The 21,690-nt window shown below is 41.7% G+C and overlaps 1 protein-coding gene across 3 annotated transcripts in view; it reads right to left on the reverse strand.

Moving 5' to 3' along the window:
• Positions 1 to 2,487: 2,487 nt before the first annotated feature.
• Positions 2,488 to 21,690, reverse strand: part of pip5kl1 (phosphatidylinositol-4-phosphate 5-kinase-like 1) — a 31,178-nt gene continuing 11,975 nt past the window's right edge. Inside the window, exons 2-10 of one of the 3 annotated variants that reach the window (XM_037265850.1) lie at positions 17,270 to 17,470; positions 10,575 to 10,625; positions 10,346 to 10,500; positions 9,580 to 9,704; positions 7,166 to 7,200; positions 7,034 to 7,089; positions 5,848 to 5,960; positions 5,575 to 5,737; positions 2,488 to 3,211 (exon numbers count right to left, since the gene is read on the reverse strand). In XM_037265850.1, coding sequence (XP_037121745.1) covers positions 2,794 to 3,211; positions 5,575 to 5,737; positions 5,848 to 5,960; positions 7,034 to 7,089; positions 7,166 to 7,200; positions 9,580 to 9,704; positions 10,346 to 10,500; positions 10,575 to 10,625; positions 17,270 to 17,470 — 1,317 coding nt within the window. In that variant the 3' untranslated portion in view covers positions 2,488 to 2,793. Of the gene's footprint in view, positions 3,212 to 5,574; positions 5,738 to 5,847; positions 5,961 to 7,033; positions 7,090 to 7,165; positions 7,338 to 9,579; positions 9,705 to 10,345; positions 10,501 to 10,574; positions 10,626 to 17,269; positions 17,471 to 21,690 lie in introns of those variants that run through there. The other 2 variants (XM_037265851.1, XM_037265852.1) reach the window with 2 other exon arrangements.

Consider the following 21,690-nt stretch of genomic DNA (forward strand, 5'->3'; position numbering starts at 1 on the left):
TCCCAGTTCCCTGACAGATTAAATCATTGCAAGCCTTTTGGCAGTTTTGAATTACAATATGAATGTACAGAATGTATCCATAAGCCTTGGTCTACCACATATCATCGTCTCACAAACATGTTAACAGGGTAAAATCTACAAGTAAACTAAAGTTTCATCATATCATAATTACTGTTTGTTTGTTTATTGTAATGCACATAAACTGTAATGGAGTTCCTTATTGATTAATTACTTTGTGCATTGGTTGAATGTAGAGAAGAAGTGTTTAATGTTGGCCAATCTCTTTATGTGTAATGCCAACTATTATTATTATTATTTTTTTTAATCTGTGTTTTGGGACCCGCAGTTACTGACTATTGGGGCACTTGACCACACACCATGTACACCATACTACCCTGTGATTTAGAGTTTCCACTAAATAAACACTCCATAGAAATTTGAATGTTGCACATTTCATGATTCACTGTTGATGTACTGGTACCTCTTGTGTTCAACATTAACTTTGTATTCATCAGAAAGCTGCTTAAAGGAATGTATATTTGCTGAGGAGAGGGTGAAGATGAGAAACTCAACAGGGCTATTGGCCATTGTGTTTTGCCAATGTAAAAATAGCTTATCAAATGTTTCAAATTCAAGAGACCAATGTTAATTCTCCAATGTTACAATGAAACCTTTGCATTTTTACCACATCTTTTAGTAATTGGACAATTGCTATTTATTTCATATATGTATAATATTGGCACCAACACAATCAAGGAAATAACATTTTCCTTACAGTAGTCTCCATACAATTATTATAAAAGTGCCACCTCCAGTTTAATTGTACCAAAACTGTAACATGTGCATGTATTCACTACAAATAAACCTTTTTAACATCAAAGAACCCCTAATTTTAACATTCTAATATTCCAGGTGTGTGCAGTGTAAACCATTATGAAGAACCTTACAATAGAAGTTTGTGTTGGGGACTGGTGGAGAGTGGAATAATACAGTGTTCAATGTACTTGATATAAAGGGTTGTCAGGTTGCATGTTCCAAAGTTTATAATAATGATTTTGTAATCATGTAATTTTCAAGGCTCGGGAAACCCTTGCAGGTGTTTCGAGTTAATTAGATGATTCAAGTGATTAGTTGAATACCCTACTAGTGTACTTTTTCATGATATTCTAATATTTTGAGATAGGATATTTGAGTTTTCTTAAGCTGTATGCCATATTCAGCAATATTAAAATAATAAAAGGCTTGCAATATTTCAGTTGATTTGTAATGACTCCAGAATGTATGACATTTTTGTTTTTTTAATTGCATTACAGAAAATAAAGAACTTTATCACAATATTCTAATTTTCTGAGACAGTCCTGTATGTATTGCAGGGCCCAATATCGATATACAGTAATCCCTTGCTACATCGCGGTTCGTTTATCGCGGTTTCACTACATCGCGGATTGTTTTTCAAATTTTTTTTTTTTTTTTTAAAAGTCAAAATAAAACTGTGCCCACACAATTGCAGTGCGTACACTTGTACCTTTTTATAAATTTTTTTTTTACAATAAGAGTTCTAAAAACATATTTACAGTGTTGTACCTTGTTATAGAATTTTTTTTATAATCATAGAGTACTAAAAACATATTTACAGTATGTACACTTGTACCTTGTTATAAAAAATGTATAAGAATAAAAGTTGTTCTAAAACAGTTGTTTAAAGTATTTAAGAATTCTCCATGTTATTTTTATGTTATTCACCCGTGCTTTGATTTGAGTTAGAGTGATTTATTTTGAAGGCCGTTTTCAGGCGATACCACTTCCTGTTTTACGTTCGTGTACGTATGTCGGTTACAGTGGTACAGGAGTCATTGACGATGTAAGTGGGTCTCCTAACAAGAGAAATGAACGATCACATGTGTCTAACCTTTAGGACAATGTAGTATTGCTCCAAATGTTCGTTTAAATTCCTTTAGGAGGTCCGTTTTCGCGTGTTAGCACGATCGCGAATTAGCATCTTTCCGCTAACACGTTAGCGTGCCCAGTACTTCTTGTTAACATGTTACACGCACACACGTATAATATTTATATTTTCAGTATTTATAAAAAAAATCTGTGTTATTTATACTATTAATGTATTATTTACATGTTTGAAGCAATTATTTAATGTTCTAATAATAAAATATGCACTTAAATGGTTTCATATACATTTATTGACACAAAAAATGTACAGATAAAAAACAAAGTGAGAGGGTGACCGTACTTCGCGGATTTCACTTATCGCGGGTGGTTTTTGAAACCAATTATCCGCGATAAACGAGGGATTACTTTATCATTATTTTTTCAATAAATTGTGCAGCTACTCTGCAGTTTGCATGGCTTTAAAATGCTGCAAGCATGTATGTGTGGCAAAATCAAAGGTGGTCTACCAAAATATTTACAACAAAGTCTACATCTTTATTTGGCTGGATAATGATCATGTTCCTTCATTACACTAGGCTTTTCTTTAGCTTTTTATATTTTATTTGAAATCATTTAGTCCAAATCTATTTACTTTTTATTCACACTCACATACATATACACTTAAGGCCAATTTAGAATATTCAGTTAAACCTATAGATGCATGTTTTGGCAATATAATAATTCATTTAATTTAATTTCAATATGTGAGGAAACTAGAGAACAATGGAGAAAACTCAAGCGTGTGGAGAACATAGACTTCGTATGGGAAGCAGAAGGTGAGATTCAACCCCTCAGTCTCAGAACTGTGAGACAGTAAGTTGCTTTAACTCTTCACAAATTAGTATATATCTATTTGCTATGCTCCAGCACCCACTGACACAGCCGAGTGCAGTACATCTGCGGACTTACTGTGGAGAATGTCCGTCCGGGATGCCTCAGTCTCTTCCACCAATATTCCAATCTTTTCTTTAAACTGTAAACTGTAAAAATATCAATGATGCCAATGAAGTAGCGTTGATCAGGTCCATCAATGACATGCAGAGCATTCTTTAAATTGAGCAGTAAACGTCTGTTTTGGACTTCAAAGTCTGGCAGCTCTTCTGTTTCATTGCCAGCAATGTGATGTGTTTCTCCACTTTGGCCGTCTCTTGCCTGCTTCAAATAGTCACTGTCAATTTGTGATGAAATGAAAGTGGCGTCATCCTCTGGGACTGCCCCGGTAACAGAAGGGATACTATAGATGGGGCTGGTGCTTGGATTCACGGATCTACAGCAATTGACACACGCACACGCAAGCACATGCACACGCAAGCACGCGCACGCACACACGCACACACGCACACACGCACACACGCACACACGCACACACGCACACACGCACACACGCACACACACACACACACACACACACACACACACACACACACACACACACACACACACACACAAAATCAGTCAAGCAATGAGCAATCACATTTGTGTGAAATCGATGGTTGGATTTTATGATTTTATGATGAAAGATGTGTTTCAGGTACCATCTTAGAGTCTGAATATAATTGCAAATTTAGGCTGTGCTTTTATTTGCATTTTTGTACTACAGTAAAAAAAAAACGCGTGAAGTTGCAATAATGTACATTTGTGGGTTATTGTGTGACGAATCAACTTTTAAAACATTAAGGCTATCTTCTTGACTATATGCTTATGTGTTGTTAGGCAAGGTATCAAAAAGGGCTTTAGATATTATTATTCCCTTTTTTAAGCTACGCGTTGATGCAAGCACACACAGATGGAGAGATACAGATACAGTGCCTTGCGAAAGTATTCGGCCCCCTTGAACCTTTCAACATTTCGCCACATTTCAGGCTTCAAACATAAAGATATAAAATTTTAATTTTTTGCCAAGAATCAACAAGGGACACAATCGTGAAGTGGAACGAAATTTATTGGATAATTTAAACTTTTTTAACAAATAAAAAATTGAAAAGTGGGGCGTGCAATATTATTCGGCCCTTTTACTTTCAGTGCAGCAAGCTCACTCCAGAAGTTCAGTGAGGATCTTTGAATGATCCAATGTTGTCCTAAATGACTGATGATGATAAATAGAATGCACCTGTGTGTAATCAAGTCTCCGTATAAATGCACCTGCTCTTTGATAGTCTCAGGGTTCTGTTTAAAGCGCAGAGAGAACCATGAAGACAAAGGAACACACCAGGCAGGTCCGAGATACTGTTGTGGAGAAGTTTAAAGCCGGATTTGGATACAAAAAGATTTCCCAAGCTTTAAACATCTCAAGGAGCACTGTGCAAGCAATTATATTGAAATGGAAGGAGTATCAGACCACTGCAAATCTACCAAGACCCGGCCGTCCCTCCAAACTTTCATCTCAAACAAGGAGAAGACTGATCAGAGATGCAGCCAAGAGGCCCATGATCACTCTGGATGAACTGCAGATAACTACAGCTGAGGTGGGAGAGTCTGTCCATAGGACAACAATCAGTCGTGCACTGCACAAATCTGGCCTTTATGGAAGAGTGGCAAGAAGAAAGCCATTTCTCAAAGATATCCATAAAAAGTCGCGTTTGCCACAAGCCACCTGGGAGACACACCAAACATGTGGAAGAAGGTGCTCTGGTCAGATGAAACCAAAATCAAACTTTTTGGCCACAATGCAAAACGATATGTTTGGCGTAAAAGCAACACAGCTCATCACCCTGAACACACCATCCCCACTGTCAAACATGGTGGTGGCAGCATCATGGTTTGGGCCTGCTTTTCTTCAGCAGGGACAGGGAAGATGGCTAAAATTGATGGGAAGATGGATGGAGCCAAATACAGGACCATTCTGGAAGAAAACCTGTTGGAGTCTGCAAAAGACCTGAGACTGGGACGGAGATTTATCTTCCAACAGGACAATGATCCAAAACATAAAGCCAAATCTACAATGGAATGGTTCACAAATAGACGTATCCAGGTGTTAGAATGGCCAAGTCAAAGTCCAGACCTGCATCCAATCGAGAATCTGTGGAAAGAGCTGAAGACTGCTGTTCACAAACGTTCTCCATCCAACCTTACTGAGCTCGAGCTGTTTTGCAAGGAAGAATGGGCAAGAATTCCAGTCTCTCGATGTGCAAAACTGATAGAGACATACCCCAAGCGACTTGCAGCTGTAATTGCAGCAAAAGGTGGCGCTACAAAGTATTAGCGCAAGGGGGCCGAATAATATTGCACGCCCCACTTTTCAGTTTTTTATTTGTTAAAAAAGTTTAAATTATCCAATACATTTTGTTCCACTTCACGATTGTGTCCCACTTGTTGTTGATTCTTGGCAAAAAATTAAACTTTTATATCTTTATGTTTGAAGCCTGAAATGTCGCGAAATGTTGAAAGGTTCAAGGGGGCCGAATACTTTCGCAAGGCACTGTACTAAGACGTGATTCAGACACCTTTCCACTTTACTTTTAGCTGTCACTAACACTGCTCCATGAAGCAATCGCACCAACTGAAGCAAACCGAGACGTGGTCTGTTTTGTTGTTTGATACACTCCAAGTTTGCTGACCAAACAATACGCAAAGGCCATCAGTGCAATTTCGTTTGAACCTAACATGACAATTGTGAAAAAAGTTACTAACCGCTTAGTTCTCATGATTAATGAAGCGAAAGAGAGAGCACGGTGACGTTCGTCTTGTTGCAAAGGCTGATGGGCAAGCAGAAGACTGTAATCCAATACGTTGAGGCTTCGGAGAAAGTCTGTGTCTATCTCCATTTGCCGCAGGAGCCAGGAACGCTGTTCGTCTGAGTGCATACATTCACACATATTATTTTCCTCCGTTGCATATTATTCACATCCGATCCAATCCAAACATATAGATTGTAAAAAAATTATACATAACACTTTCCCCTACCAAGAGTGATGTACTGTCCTTCAAAGTTGAGGTCTTTGAGGACCACAATAATCTGGCATCCATCTGGTGACGGATCTGTCCAGCGACTCACTTCACAACCTTTTATATCGTACCTAGCAAGTAGCATCACAAAGCCCCAATTAACATACATAGAGCTCAAGTATTGTTATTGTTCTTTGTAATAATACTTAATTACATGTGTAGACGATGGGGGTGGTGGCTGGTGCATTTCCTAATAGGGGAGTTTGCCTAAAAAAATAATTTATTTTGCCATACAGTTTGTTAAAACTGTCTGAATGACCTAAATGATTTTAAAACTTGTCACACACGGTCTATCACAGACTGTTGCGGCAGAAGGTGTGACCAAAGCAATAATTAAAATATTGCCGTGCAGACATATTACTCACACTCAGTCTGCCACACGCAGCACCGCCGCGTTTTTAGTTTTTTTGTGCATATTATGAAACTAGGGTGAGTAAAAATTGTTACAAATCTGAAAATTGAAAATTTTTGAAATAATTATATTGATTGAGTGTATATTCCACCCAAATACGTTAAACCAGTATCATTTAGGGCCCTATTTTCAAGACCGACGCAAGCCACCATATTTTTAAAAAAGCGGTGTGCGCAGTTGTGGGTGTGACTTCATTCACCATCAATCATTGCAGCTCATCTCATTCCTTTTAAATGTGCCGCACTCATATCATGCATTGAGACACCTCTTTGTGGATAAGGACGCAGTAATGCATGCGTGATCAGAGCATTGTCACTGCACTTTGACAGCATCAGATAAAGTAAGCAAGTGGGTCTATGTACATTGCCGCAGAACTCAGAGTAGGCCTGTCTGTGCCAGGATCAAATTAAGCCAAATTGCATTAGATCATCTGTGCTAGTATTTACACATGGCTTAACTTTAGAACAGGAGTATCCAATTAGTTGATGGAGGTCTGTGCACCGATCCCAAGACAACCGGGAGGAGTGTAGGGGGGGGGGAATTTTTTTTTTATAACATTTAAAAAAAATAAAATAAAAAATAAAATAAACACCACAGCCATTTATGGGGCATGGCTTTGGTCAGGGACCAAAAGGGGAACGGGAGGAGTAAAGCATACCATTCGAATCATAGCAACTTTCAGGTTACGTTTAGAATTTATTGTGTCCAAGTTTTGAGTAAAATAATTCTTACCTGGCATTTATTCGTTCATCTGGATAAAACACACTGTGCATAACGATGAAGTACTTCTGCAAATGAAATGAAAATTTGCTTGACAAGAATGCTTTGGTACACTGAAAAAGTGGTTATACAAACTTACTGTACCTTTTGCCAAAATGAAATTTTGATTCTGTGAACACCTTACAGGAAAAAATTAAACAGAAAATCATGTAACAAGTTATTTCAGTTATGTGGTGTCTCAGTGTGAACACTAGGGGCACTCTGTAAATGGTATACATAAGAGATACGAGATAGATTCAGTGACTGGTCAGCTGACCTGACGCACGTGGAAGGTGCTTAGGAGTGGAGGAGCTCTGAAAGGTATGGTCACGGTGGAGTGAGACTATTTAAAAACAATTAAAATAATATTTTTTATAGTAATAAAACCAAATAATTTACAGACACAAAGACGCTTTACAATTTTAGAAAGTCAGGAAAAACACAGTTAAAACATATATAGTTGTAACTGTTAGAATTATATATATATATGTGTTTTGAAATATAGAAGTTCCTTCAAAATATAGAAATATACATTTTAGAAAGTCAGGGAAAACATATACTGTATTTTCCGCACTATTAAGCGCACTTAAAAACTTAAAATTTACTCAAAAACGCACAGTGCGCCTTATAATGCAGAGCGCCTTATATATGGATCAATTAATGAATTTGTTGATCCATACTGGTTTTACACAGCGCTCTGTCGAAATGTTTCAGTACGTTTTAGTACGACTAGTAAATTACAAGGTCGCATCGCTCCCCAGCATTACGGCAACCGTGGTCAGGGGGCATCACTGCTGTTGTACCCGCGAGGCTATTTCATTTCAAAATAGGCTGTTCCGTTAATGTTTTCGAGTACGTTTACGGATCAATATCCAACGGAATCATAAATAAGCAGCACCAATGTGTTAAATCAGTCTTTAGTCGGTTCCGATCACTTTTATGGGAGAGGGTTTGAGAAACGTGATTGTTTACAGGGGGCTGCCACGACACTTTGCTGAGGCTCACGGGAGTCTGCGAGCTGAGGCTCATGGGATTTTGCGGGTGGCTAATGCTATGATGATAGCTGCTATACGCACGAGGCTATTTCATTTCAAAATAGGCTGCTCCGTTAATGTTTCGAGTAAATTTACGGATCGATATAGAAGGGAAACATAAGTAAGCAGTACCAATGTGTTAGATCGAACTTTAGTCAGTTCCGATCATTTTATAGGAGATAGTTTGAGAAACGTGATTGTTTACAGGGGGCTGCCACAACACTTTGCTGAGGCTCATGGGAGTCTGCGAGCTGAGGCTCATGGGAGTTTGCTGGTGGCTAATGCTATAATGATAGCTGCTATACGCATGAGGCTATTTCATTTCAAAATAGGCTACTCCCTTAATGTTTCGAGTAAATTTACGGATCGATATGGAAGGGAAACATAAGTAAGCAGTACCAATGTGTTAGATCGAACTTTAGTCAGTTCCGATCATTTTATAGGAGATAGTTTGAGAAACGCGATTGTTTACAGGGGGCTGCCACGACACTTTGCTGAGGCTCATGGGAGTCTGCGAGCTGAGGCTCATGGGAGTTTGCTGGTGGCTAATGCTATAATGATACCTGCTATACGCACGAGGCTATTTCATTTCAAAATAGGCTGCTCCGTTAATGTTTCGAGTAAATTTACGGATCGATATGGAAGGGAAACATAAGTAAGCAGTACCAATGTGTTAGATCGAACTTTAGTCAGTTCCGATCATTTTATAGGAGGTAGTTTGAGAAACGCAATTGTTTACAGAGGGCTCATTGGTTGTTGGCTAGTGGATGCATACCGCAACCCTAGTCAACCTCAGTTTGTTGCAGTATAGTTTCTATTTTATGCGCCTTTTAATCCGGTGCGCCCTATATGTGAAATAATTTCTAAAATAGAAAATTCAATGAGGGTGCGCCTTATAATCCAGTGCGCCTTATGGTGCAAAAAATATGGTATAGTTGCAACTGTTAGAACTATATATATATGTTTTGTTTTGAAATATAGAAGTTCTTTCAAAATATACACCAACTCAAATGACTGTGCCGCCATCTAGCGGTCGAAAGTGTAATTATACTCAAAACAGACATGAGGCCTAAACAGAGATAGGTATCCATCCATTCTGTACTGCTTACCCTCATGAGGGTCACAAGTGCGTTGTAGCCTATTTCAGCTGACTTCGAGCAATAGCCGGGGGCCACCCTGAACTGGTTGCCAGCCAGTTACAGGGCACACAGAGACAAACAACCATTTGCACTCACACCTTTAGGCAATTTGGAGTGCTCAATTGGCCTACCATGCATGTTTTTGGGATGTGGGAGGAAACCGGAGTACATGCAAACTCCACACGGGAAGGCTGGAGCCGGACCCAAACCCATAACCTTCACACTGTGAGGCGATGTGCTATCCACCATGCTGCCCAGAGATTAGGTATTAACAATACAAATTTTGTGAAACATGGAACCCGCGATCAAAGGGGGAAAGGAGGTGCTTGTATGAGGGTATGTATACCTAGCAACTTCACCAAAAGAGAATGGGGGTATTTCTGCAAATGTGCCATGTAGTTCTTCAGGTTGTCCAGAAGGAATCGTATTTCCCGTTCATTCTGAGTCTTCAAAAAGAAGCGTTTATCATTCCTACAATGTAAAGACACCAAAGAAAAGCACATCTCAGTTGAGCTAATTCACTCTTACATTTATTTGTTATATTTGTTAGTGAATAGAACGCAGTCTTATGGGGACACAAGCCAGTGTAAACCTAGGACGATCCCAAAAAGCTCGGATAAATGCAGAGCATTGCGCCATGAAGGGCATTTGGCGTAAAACTAAAAGATTGAAAGACGTGGGCTGTTCGAGTTAAAGAGGAGGATGCAGATGAGAGGCTTAAATGGAAAAGGGTGATGCGCTGTAGTGAACCCTAGCAGGATAAGCCAAAAAGAAAAGAAAAGAGGTTTTTATGTAAGATTTCAAAAGTTGTTGATTAGTGGGTTTACACATCAATTCACTCCAAAACAATTATGTTGAAGTGAATTGTTTCATTTAGATAACAGCAGTGCTTTGCCATTTTGGTTCCAAGGAACTATGTGTTGAAGAATTTAATTTAGAAAAAAAAAGTATTTTGCAGCCAACGTTTGGAATCATAATGCAATAAGATACTCTTTTAGCGTGTCGGTTTTTCATGAATGTTCAAATATGTGCTGTACAGCAACATCTCTGCATTATTCTCATTTCATTCTTAAAAAAAAAAAAGAGTCATGCAACAGTGCCTAGTGACTCACGTGAGGAAGAAGTCAGCCTTGCTTTTAGAGTTGCTGATGAACTGAAGGTAGCACTTGTCGGAGCAGAGGGACTGCTGATACTCCTGTTCTGTCACACCTAAAGATCGCCGTAGATTGGCAAACACTGGGCCAGCAAATGTCTCCAACTTAAAACCCTACACACATACATGTAAATTGGCAAAACAAACCAGGGTCATGAATGTGAATGAAAAAATTACATTCACCTTACCTTATGAATCTGAGTGTCCTCTGCTCTGAAATCATCTTCTAACAGTTGATTCTAAAGTGGAAAGGGGTTAGAGAAAGTGATTGAGAATGTTTACTTTCATCAAGGGTAATGTTAACATTTGTGTTGTTTGCACAACTAACATGTTTAATTTGTTTTGCATACTAACACCAATAATTCCTTTGAATCTATTATTTCTCATTGAAAAAAATGATTATAACAATCAAAATTTTTATTACTCTTGTTTTAAAAATTCATATAAAAGCAATTGCTGTAGCATCATTTTGTTTTGTTAGGGGGAAAAAAACACCAAAATTTATTGCAGGGCTCATTGAAGAATTCTAAACTTGATGAAACACAATTAATGTGAGGGGACAAACAAAGTCTTACTCTATTGTTTTCAGTCTAAAGAGACGGTTTGTTTTCAACCATAAACATCGATGCTGTTCAAAATACGCATTGTTAAGTTTTTAACAAAGCTCTTTCTTCTTGTGCCTTTCTGATGCAGGGAGCTCTCTATAGTGCACCGCATGGCCCCGGAGTGTGTATTGTATTTTTGGGACTGTGCACTCCACAACAAACCGGACAGTCATGAAATAATCTGCAGATTCAGCAGGTTGTGCTCCACTGGGATTACCTGTGACGTAGCAGTGCACAACAGTGTGTTGGGCAGAATTGAACTGACACAATGCACAATGTGTGCACTTGGCTTCAGCTAATTTTTATCAATTTTTGTTCTTGATATACCTGACTTACTTAGCTTAGCTTGTAAATTCTTATTGGGGTTTTCTTGTAAATTTAAAGGACACGTCATGGAAAATTGACTTTTTTTGCTTTTAAAATTTTATTGTGTATCTGGAGTATCCAGGAGTGTGGGAAAAGTGTATATATATCACTCCAGGGGCTGCAGAGATACTGTTATAATCATTTTGGGGGGCTATTTTTCACTCTGTTCAGATTTCTCCGTTTTCTATGACGTATTTTTATCTATTACATCACATCTGTTGGAGCGGAACAAACCAAACAAGGTCATGGGTATTGCCAAATGGAAATCCGAGTAACAAACATGACCTCAAAGAAACAAACCTCAAAGAAGTGCCTGGTCAGATTAAAATTTTCAAGCAGAGTTCCCACGTCTGTAGGCAAAGTCCTGGTTGTTAAGGAGTGTTTCAGAAATCTTTTGTCAGTATAAAGAGGGATTTGCCGAAAGACTTCATTTCGTTGATGGTTAAATTCATTCAATCTATGGAAACGACGGACCCAATAAAGCCGTAAGTTTGAGATGACACAAAAATAATAAAATGTACTTCACTTTAATAATATTGTGTGTCTCCACTCATTTTCATAGCATTAGCCTCAGGCTTTCTGCTGATTTTGGAGCCGTTTTCACTTCTTGTGGGTGTATTTTGAGTAGTTGTATCAGATGAATTGCATCGAAGGTGGAATTGCATCGAAGGTGCTGTATTATTCTTGGGTAACACAATGTGTTTAATGCATTCGTTAGCTTCTCGTCAATGCTAGCGCTAGCATTAGCTTACTTAATAGCTTGAATGCAGTGCTTGTTTACATAGGGTGACCAGACGCCCTGTTTTTCCCGGACATGTCCTACTTTTGAGACCTGAAAAAATGTCCGGGGGTCATTTCAAAATTGTCCGGGATTTTGTTCAACTGCCGCTGCCCACTCCAGCTCACCAACAACTCTGCCAAGCAACTCTGGCAAAAGAAAGTCTAACCTCGTGTTATTTTTTTCTTTCGTGCTGACGTGTGTCTGACTTCATAAGACCAAGTCGGGTTGTTGTGATGCGTCTAGTGTGTTGGTGGAGTGCCCAGTGCATGTCACTTCTCACTGTCAACCCTCACCGCTGGCTAGCAGTATGCGAACGGGAGAGCCGAGTGCGTAAGTCTGTCCCTGCCAGTACATAGCTTCTCTAACAGCAAGCCCTATGTAGTGCCTCCACGCGGCAACACATGGTAACTGGGTACAACACGGACCCAGGCTAAACTACAAGGGACTCGGAGGAGGTTTGGCTCCGAGACGTGCGGAACGCAGGCCCACCGGTGTGTGGACACGCCCTGGTGGCTACGAACCAGCCCCCAACTATGGGTAAATAGTACCACTGCCCAGTGGGCTCCTCGGGAGAGGAATGGGCTAAGGGAGTCAACCCCTACAGAAAATCAATTTCCCCTTGGGTTGGTGTCAGGAAGGGCATCCGACTGTAAAAGGTTTTGCTCCAAAAATATTCTCAGTCTGGCTAGACAAACACAGGAGAGGCTGGGTACAGCCTTAAGTACTCCGTGGGCATTTTCATCAGCCTACGACAAAAAGAATGATGGAAAAGGAGGCCAAACCGCAGGTAGATTATATGACGGCCCTCAGCCCGATGGACTGTGGGGAGGCCTGAACCGGAATAGAGAGGGGCAGGAGGCACGTGTTAGGGTGGCTACATGGAACATCGGCAGCATGTCGCACCGATCGGGGGAGGTGGTTGAGGCTCTACACAGGAGAAGGGTGGATGTCTGCTGTGTCCAGGAGTCGAGATGGAAGGGTGGAAGTGCAAGGATGCTGGGTGCAATCGGCAGAAGGTACAAGTTCTTCTGGCAAGGCTGCAACGAAGGGACTGGTGGTGTTGGAGTACTTATCGCTGAAAAGTGGATAGATCAAGTGCTAAGCATTAGCAGGGTAAATGAGCGGATCATCTTTGTGAAGTTGATCGTTGGGAAGCCCCTGACAAACGTAATTTCAATCTATGCCCCTCAAGTTGGCAGAAGTCAGGACGAGAAGGATGCGTTCTGGGACAAGTCCATCATGGTGCTGTCAGGGATCCCCCAGAATGAGGTTATAATTCTGGGAGGTGATCTGAATGGACACGTGGGGAGGGAGTCAGATGGCTTTGAGGGGGTACATGGGGGACAGGGGTACGGCATGCGGAACGCAGAGGGAGAGAGGATCCTGGAGTTCGGAGACGCACTGGAGCTGGTGCTGTGCAACACGCTTTTCAAGAAGGACGAAGCCAAATTAGTAACATACAGTTCGGGTGGCTGCAAGAGCACAATAGATTACATCATGGTCAGAAAGGAGGACCGCGTCCTGGTCAGGGATGCCAAGGCAATCCCCGGAGAAGAGTGTGTGTCTCAGCATCGCCTAGTCATCGGAGACCTCACTCTGCGGATCAAGAAGGTGGGGGCTAAGAAGCATCCTCCCAAGTTGAAGGTGTGGAAGCTACATAGCGGAGGGAATAAAAATGAGTTTAGGGAGAAGATTGAGCATATAGCAGAAGAAGTGGAGGAGATGATGGAGTCGGGTGGTGTGGATGGCAAGTGGCAGGCAACAAAGAAGGCTCTGCTTGAAGCTACAGAGGAGGTGTGCGGATGGTCAAAGGGTAAAGCAAGACAAAGAGAGACATGGTGGTGGAATGACAGCGTCGAAAGAGCGGTGAATGAGAAGGGGAGGTGCCATAAAGTATGGAAGAAATCTAAAAGGGAGGCAGACCGAGCGCGGTATGTAGAGGCAAGGAGGGCGTCACGGACAGCAGTGTGGGAGGCCCAAGAGACCAAGAGGAAAGAATTTGCAAGTGAATTGGAGAGTGAGAGAGGACAAAAGAGCTTCTTCAAGATAGCGAAGCAAATGGTTAAGGAGAGGCGTGATGTGACCGATGCAAACTGTGTGAAGGATGAGGATGGCAACATCGTGACAGACAACAGAGGAGTGAAGGAAGTATGGCGAAGGTACATGGAGAAGCTGCTGAATGTGGAGAATGACTGGGATGGAGAGGTGGGATGCGACAAAGTGGAGGGTGAATGTGGCCCAATCACGCGAACAGAAGTGGGGAAAGCCATGAAGGCCATGAAGGATGGAAAGGCAGCTGGACCATCTGGAGTGGTGGCAGGGATGCTAAAGGCAGCGGGAGACGTCGGTGTGCAGTGGATGACCGACCTGTGTAACAGTGTCATCGCTGAGGGGCACATTCCGGAGGACTGGACAAGAAGCGTCCTGGTGCCTCTATTCAAAGGGAAGGGGGACCCACTCGCATGCGGGTCATACAGGGCCATAAAGCTGCTGGAGCATGGAATGAAGCTATTAGAGAGGGTGTTGGAAAGGAGGGTGAGGTCACGGGTAGAGGTGGACGAGATGCAGTATGGCTTCATGCCTGGTAAAGGTACAACAGACGCAATTTATGTCATCCGACAGATGCAAGAGAAACACCAGGAGAAGAGGAAGAGGTTGTACTTCGCTTTTGTTGACCTGGAAAAAGCGTTCGACAGAGTGCCAAGGTAGGTGGTGAGGTGGGCCCTAAGGAAGTCGGGCATGGAAGAGGGACTGGTTAAGGCTGTGATGGCTCTCTACTGCAGAGCCTGCACAGCTGTTAGAACAGGAGTTGGCGACAGTAATGGGTTTGAAGTAAGGGTAGGGGTGCACCAGGGATCAGTGCTCAGCCCATTACTGTTTACTATCGTGATGGATGTGGTATCGAGGGAAGTGAGGGGTGGACTACCATGGGAGCTGCTCTACGCGGATGACCTGGTATTGATGGCTCACAGTCGAGAAGACCTAGCTAGGAAGCTAGCGGCCTGGAAGTGAAAGGAATGAAGGTGAATGCGGTAAAATCAAAGGTCATGGTCGGTGGTGCTGGCCTGGGAGTGATATCGCAGTCAGGAGCATGGCCATGTGTAGTTTGCGGGAAGGGCGTACAAGCTAACTCTATCCGGTGCAAGGGTTGTCAGAGATTAGAGATGCACCGATCCGACTTTTTCAGTTTCGATACCGATACCGATGCCGTGGCTTTGCGTATCGGTCGATACCCGATACCGATCCGATATTATGGTTGACTTAACAAGCTACATACCTCTACATGTGGAACAGAAAAGACTAAAGGCAATGGCATCAGGCATGACTACACAGTTCATTCCTAAGACAAAATGTAACAAGATAAAGCAGATTCATGCAATGAACTATTTATTTGTAACAAAAATTGTGCAACAGCAGCAATAAAGTGTATCAGCATTTAAATTCAAGTAAATTAGGATACAAACTTCTTTAAAAAAAAAATACAAATGTTGCAGCTGAAACTGCACTGGGCAAATATAGAAAGGGTGATCAAGCACACAGTAACCAAATATTAAAATAAATAGTAAACATGTAAACATTAGGTGCCGTTCCACATCACTCATGACCTGTTGATGCTCTAAATGCTCATTTAAGCAGCAATGAGAAGTGCTCCCTGAAAACAAGCTCCGCTTAGTACTAGTACTATAACTGGCAGTACTACCACCACCCCTGGCAACATTAGCTTTGCGGACATTACAAACTGCCGTCGAGCTAGTTGGCGTGTTCAGTATAAAGTACCTCCACACAGCTGACTCTTTCGTTCGCTCCATGTTTGCGTTTGTTTAGAAAACTCTCGTGGCATGCGGCACACGTGCTGCTGACGTATGACGTAGCCGCGTCCCGCGGCACACGTGCTGCTGACGTATGACGTAGCCCGCGTCCCAATAAGGAAAGGATCGGCTCACAGATCGGCTGCATTTTCCGATACCCGATCCATCAATTTTGTTGATATCGGGGCCGATATCCGATCCAGATATCGGATCGGTGCATCTCTATCAGAGATGGGTACACCGAAGATGCAGCGGAGTAAAAGGCAGCCTACTAGCTGCAAGTGAGACCTTCCAATGCAAGCGGTGCAGGGGAGAAGTCGCCCAAGCAGACCCAGCTGAGCAAGAGGGGCTCGTGGTAGATGGGGAGATGTACGAGGTGGTGGACAGCTTCTGCTACCTTGGAAACATGCTTAACGCTGATGGGGGGGTGGACCTAGCAGTGACCACAAGGGTGAGAAGCGGGTGGAAGAAATTCAGGGAACTCATGCCCTTCTTAACATCTAAGACCCCATCCCTGAAGATGAGAGGCCAAGTGTACTCAGCCTGCGTCAGAAGTAGTATGACGTACGGAAGTGAGGCATGGGCCCTGAAAACAGAACACGAAGACAAACTAAACAGAGCAGAAATGAGGATGATCAGATGGATGTGTGGTGTGTCAATGAGGGAGGAAAAGACCAGTGCAGAGCTGAGAAAGAAGATGGGAGTGGAGGCCATATTGGATGTGGTGAGGAGAGGCAGACTGCGATGGTACGGACATGTAGTGAGGAAGGACGAGAACGACTGGGTGAAGAAAGTTATGTCGTATAACGTAGCGGGAACAAGACCCAGTGGCCGACTTAAAAAGACCTGGCAGACGACCGTGGCAGCCGACATGAAGGCACTCGGCATCAACCACGAGATGGCCATGGACCGTTCCCGGTGGAAGAAAGCCATATCGAGAACCCAGTCCAACCCAGCGGCGCCTGGAAAGCGGACTTTAAACCGATGATGATGATGATGTGCTGACGCTATTTTCCCCATCTCCCACTTTCTATTTTTTTCTAATAATGCCTTTTAAATTCATATTCTCACTCATTATTCTCGCTTCTCCTGACTGCAAAAGGTGATATCAAACTGTGAAGGAAATACAAATGTGAATTGAAATACCAGCCATTCAATATTTCTACCCTCTTAGCTCTACTAAACAAATCTTCATTACATTCACCTTTAGATAGCCTTGTGACGTTAATGTTAATCTTCCTTACTTTTTATGGAGCACCCACATTGTGTTTGATGACATGTCTAAAATTCCTGATGCGCATGATCAGTTGATCCATACTCACTGTAGATGCATGGTCAATGGTGGTTAGGATTGATGAAAACAATCCCTCCTTCATCATGCAAGTGAGGCTGTAGAACTCGTGGTGCTGATCAATCTCAAATAAGCCCAAAAGCTCCCACTGACGTCTCAAACCGCCCCATCTTCTTCGCTTTAGTGTACCGCAATGCTTTCCAAAGCCACGCGGAGCCACCGACCTCTGCATCTGACATACAGAAAATTAGCAAATAAAAATAAATTATCGACCATGAAAATAATTAAATATAAGGTCAAAATTGTACATTTGTGCATCATGACCAATTAATTGTGCTGCTTCTTTTGGTATGCTCACATTGGCCACTGGGGGACAGTATAATACAGTCACAGAAATCAACAAAGAGTGACTACTACCGTATTTTCTGGATTATAAATCACTCTGGAGTACAAGTCGCACCAGCAATAAAATGCATAATAAAATAAGGAAAAGACAGTACCAGGGCTGTGGACTCGGTTCGGACTCGGGGACTCGGACTCGGTCGGACTCGGTCATGGTTTGCCGGACTCGGACTCGGAATCGGACTTGGTGCTGATTTTGACCGAGTCCACCGAGTCCGACAATAAAAAAAAGAGGCAAGACGCAGCCAGAGAGTGTCAGGTTACAGTCAGCGCGGTAGGAGTTGGAAGAAGCAGTAAAAACTCCACCAAACTCGTCGTAATGACCCGTGATATATGTTATATCCTTACTATTTTCCAGGTTCTTAGATAGCAAGAATAGGTCGGACAACGACGTGAATGATAACTGCTTTATTCCTTACTCACAGTGCGTTCACAGGGCGTACCAGAACAACACAGAATGCCCATCCCACTTTCGGGGTTTTTCTACTACGGAATTTGAGTTAGCCCAAAATACACAACATCTCTTCCCCTCTTACAATGAACGTGCTATATGCATGAACAACATAGTCTTATGCACCTATAACTTGACATCTTCAAGATCTATCAATAACTACCATTAAACAATTATCATATATGGTCCAGACAATTATGACAATAATATTCCCATGAAACCTTAACTTTGGGTGAGGGTGGACTACCTCAAATTATAGCGAAAAACCGATGTCGTACGGCGTCGTACGGCGTCAACACTATGTTGTTTTCAATAAAAACATGAAGAACTCACGTTTGCGTCAGTCAATTTTAATTTTTATAAAGGATTATTCTCATTTGATGTCTTTAAATTCTTCCGCGTTCTGCCATTGAAGCGGGGTGCATTCAAAGACCAGTCGTACAGACGGAAACGTTTTGTGATCAAATCTTTCATAACGAGAATGATTTGAGTGAATTGATTTGAATGAAATTGAGAAGAAATTTCAGTTCTGAAGGCTCCTTTTGTCCCAAGCAAAGTGACAGATGGTGGGGAGGGGGGATAAAAATTGTAAAATCAATTCACTCAAATCATTCTCATTATGAAAGATTTGATCACAAAACGTGTGTGGCTTTTTCTTAAATGAACACGTTTGACATTGCTATCGTGTCAGCTTTTAATTATATTATATTTATATAAGTATACCTTTGTAATATATACTCCTTGTAGCCTGTACCCAAAAAGAGGAGTTTCTTTGCATCGAGGTTTATGCAAAGAGCTCACGTAATTATATTGTTGCGTTTTGGTGAAGTGAATGAGTGTTCCGTCTGTACGACTGGTCTTTGAATGCACCCCGCTTCAATGGCAGAACGCGGATGAATTTAAAGACATCAAATGAGAATAATCCTTTATAAAAATTAAAATTGACTGACGCAAACGTGAGTTCTTCATGTTTTTATTGAAAAGAACATAGTGCTGACGCCGTACAACATGGGTTTTTCGCTTTCCAAATAAGGGGTCGTCACTAATTATTTGTGTTTAGATAAATGTCTGAGCTATAATGGTGTAATTAATGATTAAAACTTGAAAGTATCTGTTTATTGTATTCGTTTATATGTTTAATAAAGACAAAGCCATCACAAAACTGTTGTAATTATTTAGATTTTGATCTAAATTAGCCTTGAATAAAGACTAAGCAGTCACATGAATTAACAGAAAAAATGGACAGCCGGACTCGGACTCAGACTCGGACTCATGGTCAAGAGGCCGGACTCAGACTCGGACTCGGTGCAAAAATCCGACCGAGTCCACAGCCCTAGACAGTACCGTATTTTCCGGACTATAAATCACTCTGGAGTATAAGGTGCACCAGCCATAAAATGCATAATAAAGATGAAAAAAACATATATATAAGTCACACCAGCGTATATGTCGCATTTTTGGGGGAAATCCAACACCAAGAACAGACATGAATAGGTAACAACAGGCTGAACGGTACGGTATACTAACATTACATAAAAACATAAATGAGGAACTGAGAACGTAGCTGACGTAACATATTAAGAGTTGTTCAAATAACTACAACAGGAATAACAAATTTGTCGAACCATCCGTGTCACTCCAAATGATTGAATCCATTGACATGACGTAACATATTAAGAGTTGTTCAAATACCGTTTTTTTCCATGTATAATACGCACCCTAAAAATGGCATGTTGATGCTGGAAAAAAGCCTGTACCCATGTATAATACGCGCCCAATTTTTTTTTATTTTTTTTTTATTTTTTTTAAGTCCCAATGATCGTCACACACGCAGGGAGGCAATGGGTCCCATTTTTATAGTCTTTGGTATGGTCTTAACTAGGCTGGATGTATTTTTTTTTGTTGGCGTTGATTTCTCCGACTGCCCGTAAAGGCACCACCGCGATCAGATGAAAAGAGAGGAAAGTGACGTGCGGACATGTGAAAAAGGCGGCTCTGTATGGGAGAGACGTTGAAGAGGAATAAAAACACCCTTAGAAACCAAAACTTGCCCCTCGTCGTGACTCGGAGCCGCAACAAATGTTTCGGATTTGTGTAGGGTACATTGTGACAGCAAACGAGCAGGTGATCGAGCAAGCGTCTGATACGAGAGCATTGCGTTCGTATGGAGCGTGTTTGAAGTGAACAGCAGAGACGAAAGGAACAAGGCAAAGTGTTGTGAAATAAAATATTACCTGTAATACGCATTTTGTTATTTGCTGATTGTATTAAACTATCACATTCATTGTCAGTCAAGAAGAGAAGAGGACTATTATCCCTTCTTTGACGAAATGACCAGAGCACAGTACAAACACACTATTGTCGATCAGTCCTGTTGTTGGTTTTGTTGTACCATGATTTTCTTAAAAAAAAAAAAAAAAAAAAAAAAAATTTAAATTAAAATAAATTTGTACCCATGTATAATGCGCACCCCAGATTTTAGGACAATAAATTAGTTAAATTTTGCGCATTATACACGGAAAAAAACGGTAACTATAACATAAATAACAACTTTATCGAACCATCCGTGTCACTCCAAAGGATTAAATTCATTGAAATCTTTGTCCTCTGAGTCACTTATAAACAACTCCGCTGACTCCGGAAGTGCGGCTCTGATGTCAGCCTTGTCGTCAGTTGCGGCTCCAATTATTCCACAGATCTACGTATATATTATAGTCACTCCCCGTATGCCGCCAATTGCGGCTGGGACTTCCCGTATGCCGCCAATTGCGGCGGGGACTCCCTGAATGCCGCTGATTGCGGCGCGGACTCCCGGAATTACGCTGATTGCGGCGCGGACTCCCAGAATGCCGTCGCTTGCGGCGCCGACTCCCTGAATGCCGCCGATTGCGGTGCAAACTCCCGAATGCCGCCGATTGCGGCGCGGACTCCCCGAATGCCGCCGATTGCGGCTGGGGCTCCCGGGGAGTACAATATAGTTACCGTATTTTCCGCACTATTAGACGGACTTAAAAACTTAAAATTTACTCAAAAACCCACAGTGCGCCTTATAATACAGAGCGCCTTATATATGGATCAACTGATGAATTTGTTGATCCATACTGGTTGTACACAGCGCTCTGCCTAAATGTTTCAGTACGTTTTAGTACGACTAGCAAATTACAAGGTCGCATCGCTTCCCAGCATTACAGCAACCGTGGTCAGGGGGTGTCACTGAATAGCTGTTGTACCCGTGAGGCTATTTCATTTCAAAATAGGCTGTTCCGTTAATGTTTTCGAGTACGTTTATGGATCAATATCCAACGGAATCATAAATAAGCAGCACCAATGTGTTAAATCAGTCTTTAGTCGGTTCGGATCACTTGTATGGGAGAGATTTTTAGAAACGTGATTGTTTACAGGGGGCTGCCACGACACTTTGCTGAGGCTCATGGGAGTCTGCGAGCTGAGGCTCATGGGAGTTTGTGGGTGGTTAATGCTATAATGATAGCTGCTGTACGCACGAGGCTATTTCATTTCAAAATAGGCTGCTCCGTTAATGTTTTGAGTAAATTTACGGATCGATATGGAAGGGAAACATAAGTAAGCAGTACCAATGT

The sequence above is a fragment of the Syngnathus acus genome, chromosome 12, assembly GCF_901709675.1.
Source record: "Syngnathus acus chromosome 12, fSynAcu1.2, whole genome shotgun sequence".
Lineage (NCBI taxonomy): Eukaryota > Metazoa > Chordata > Actinopteri > Syngnathiformes > Syngnathidae > Syngnathus > Syngnathus acus.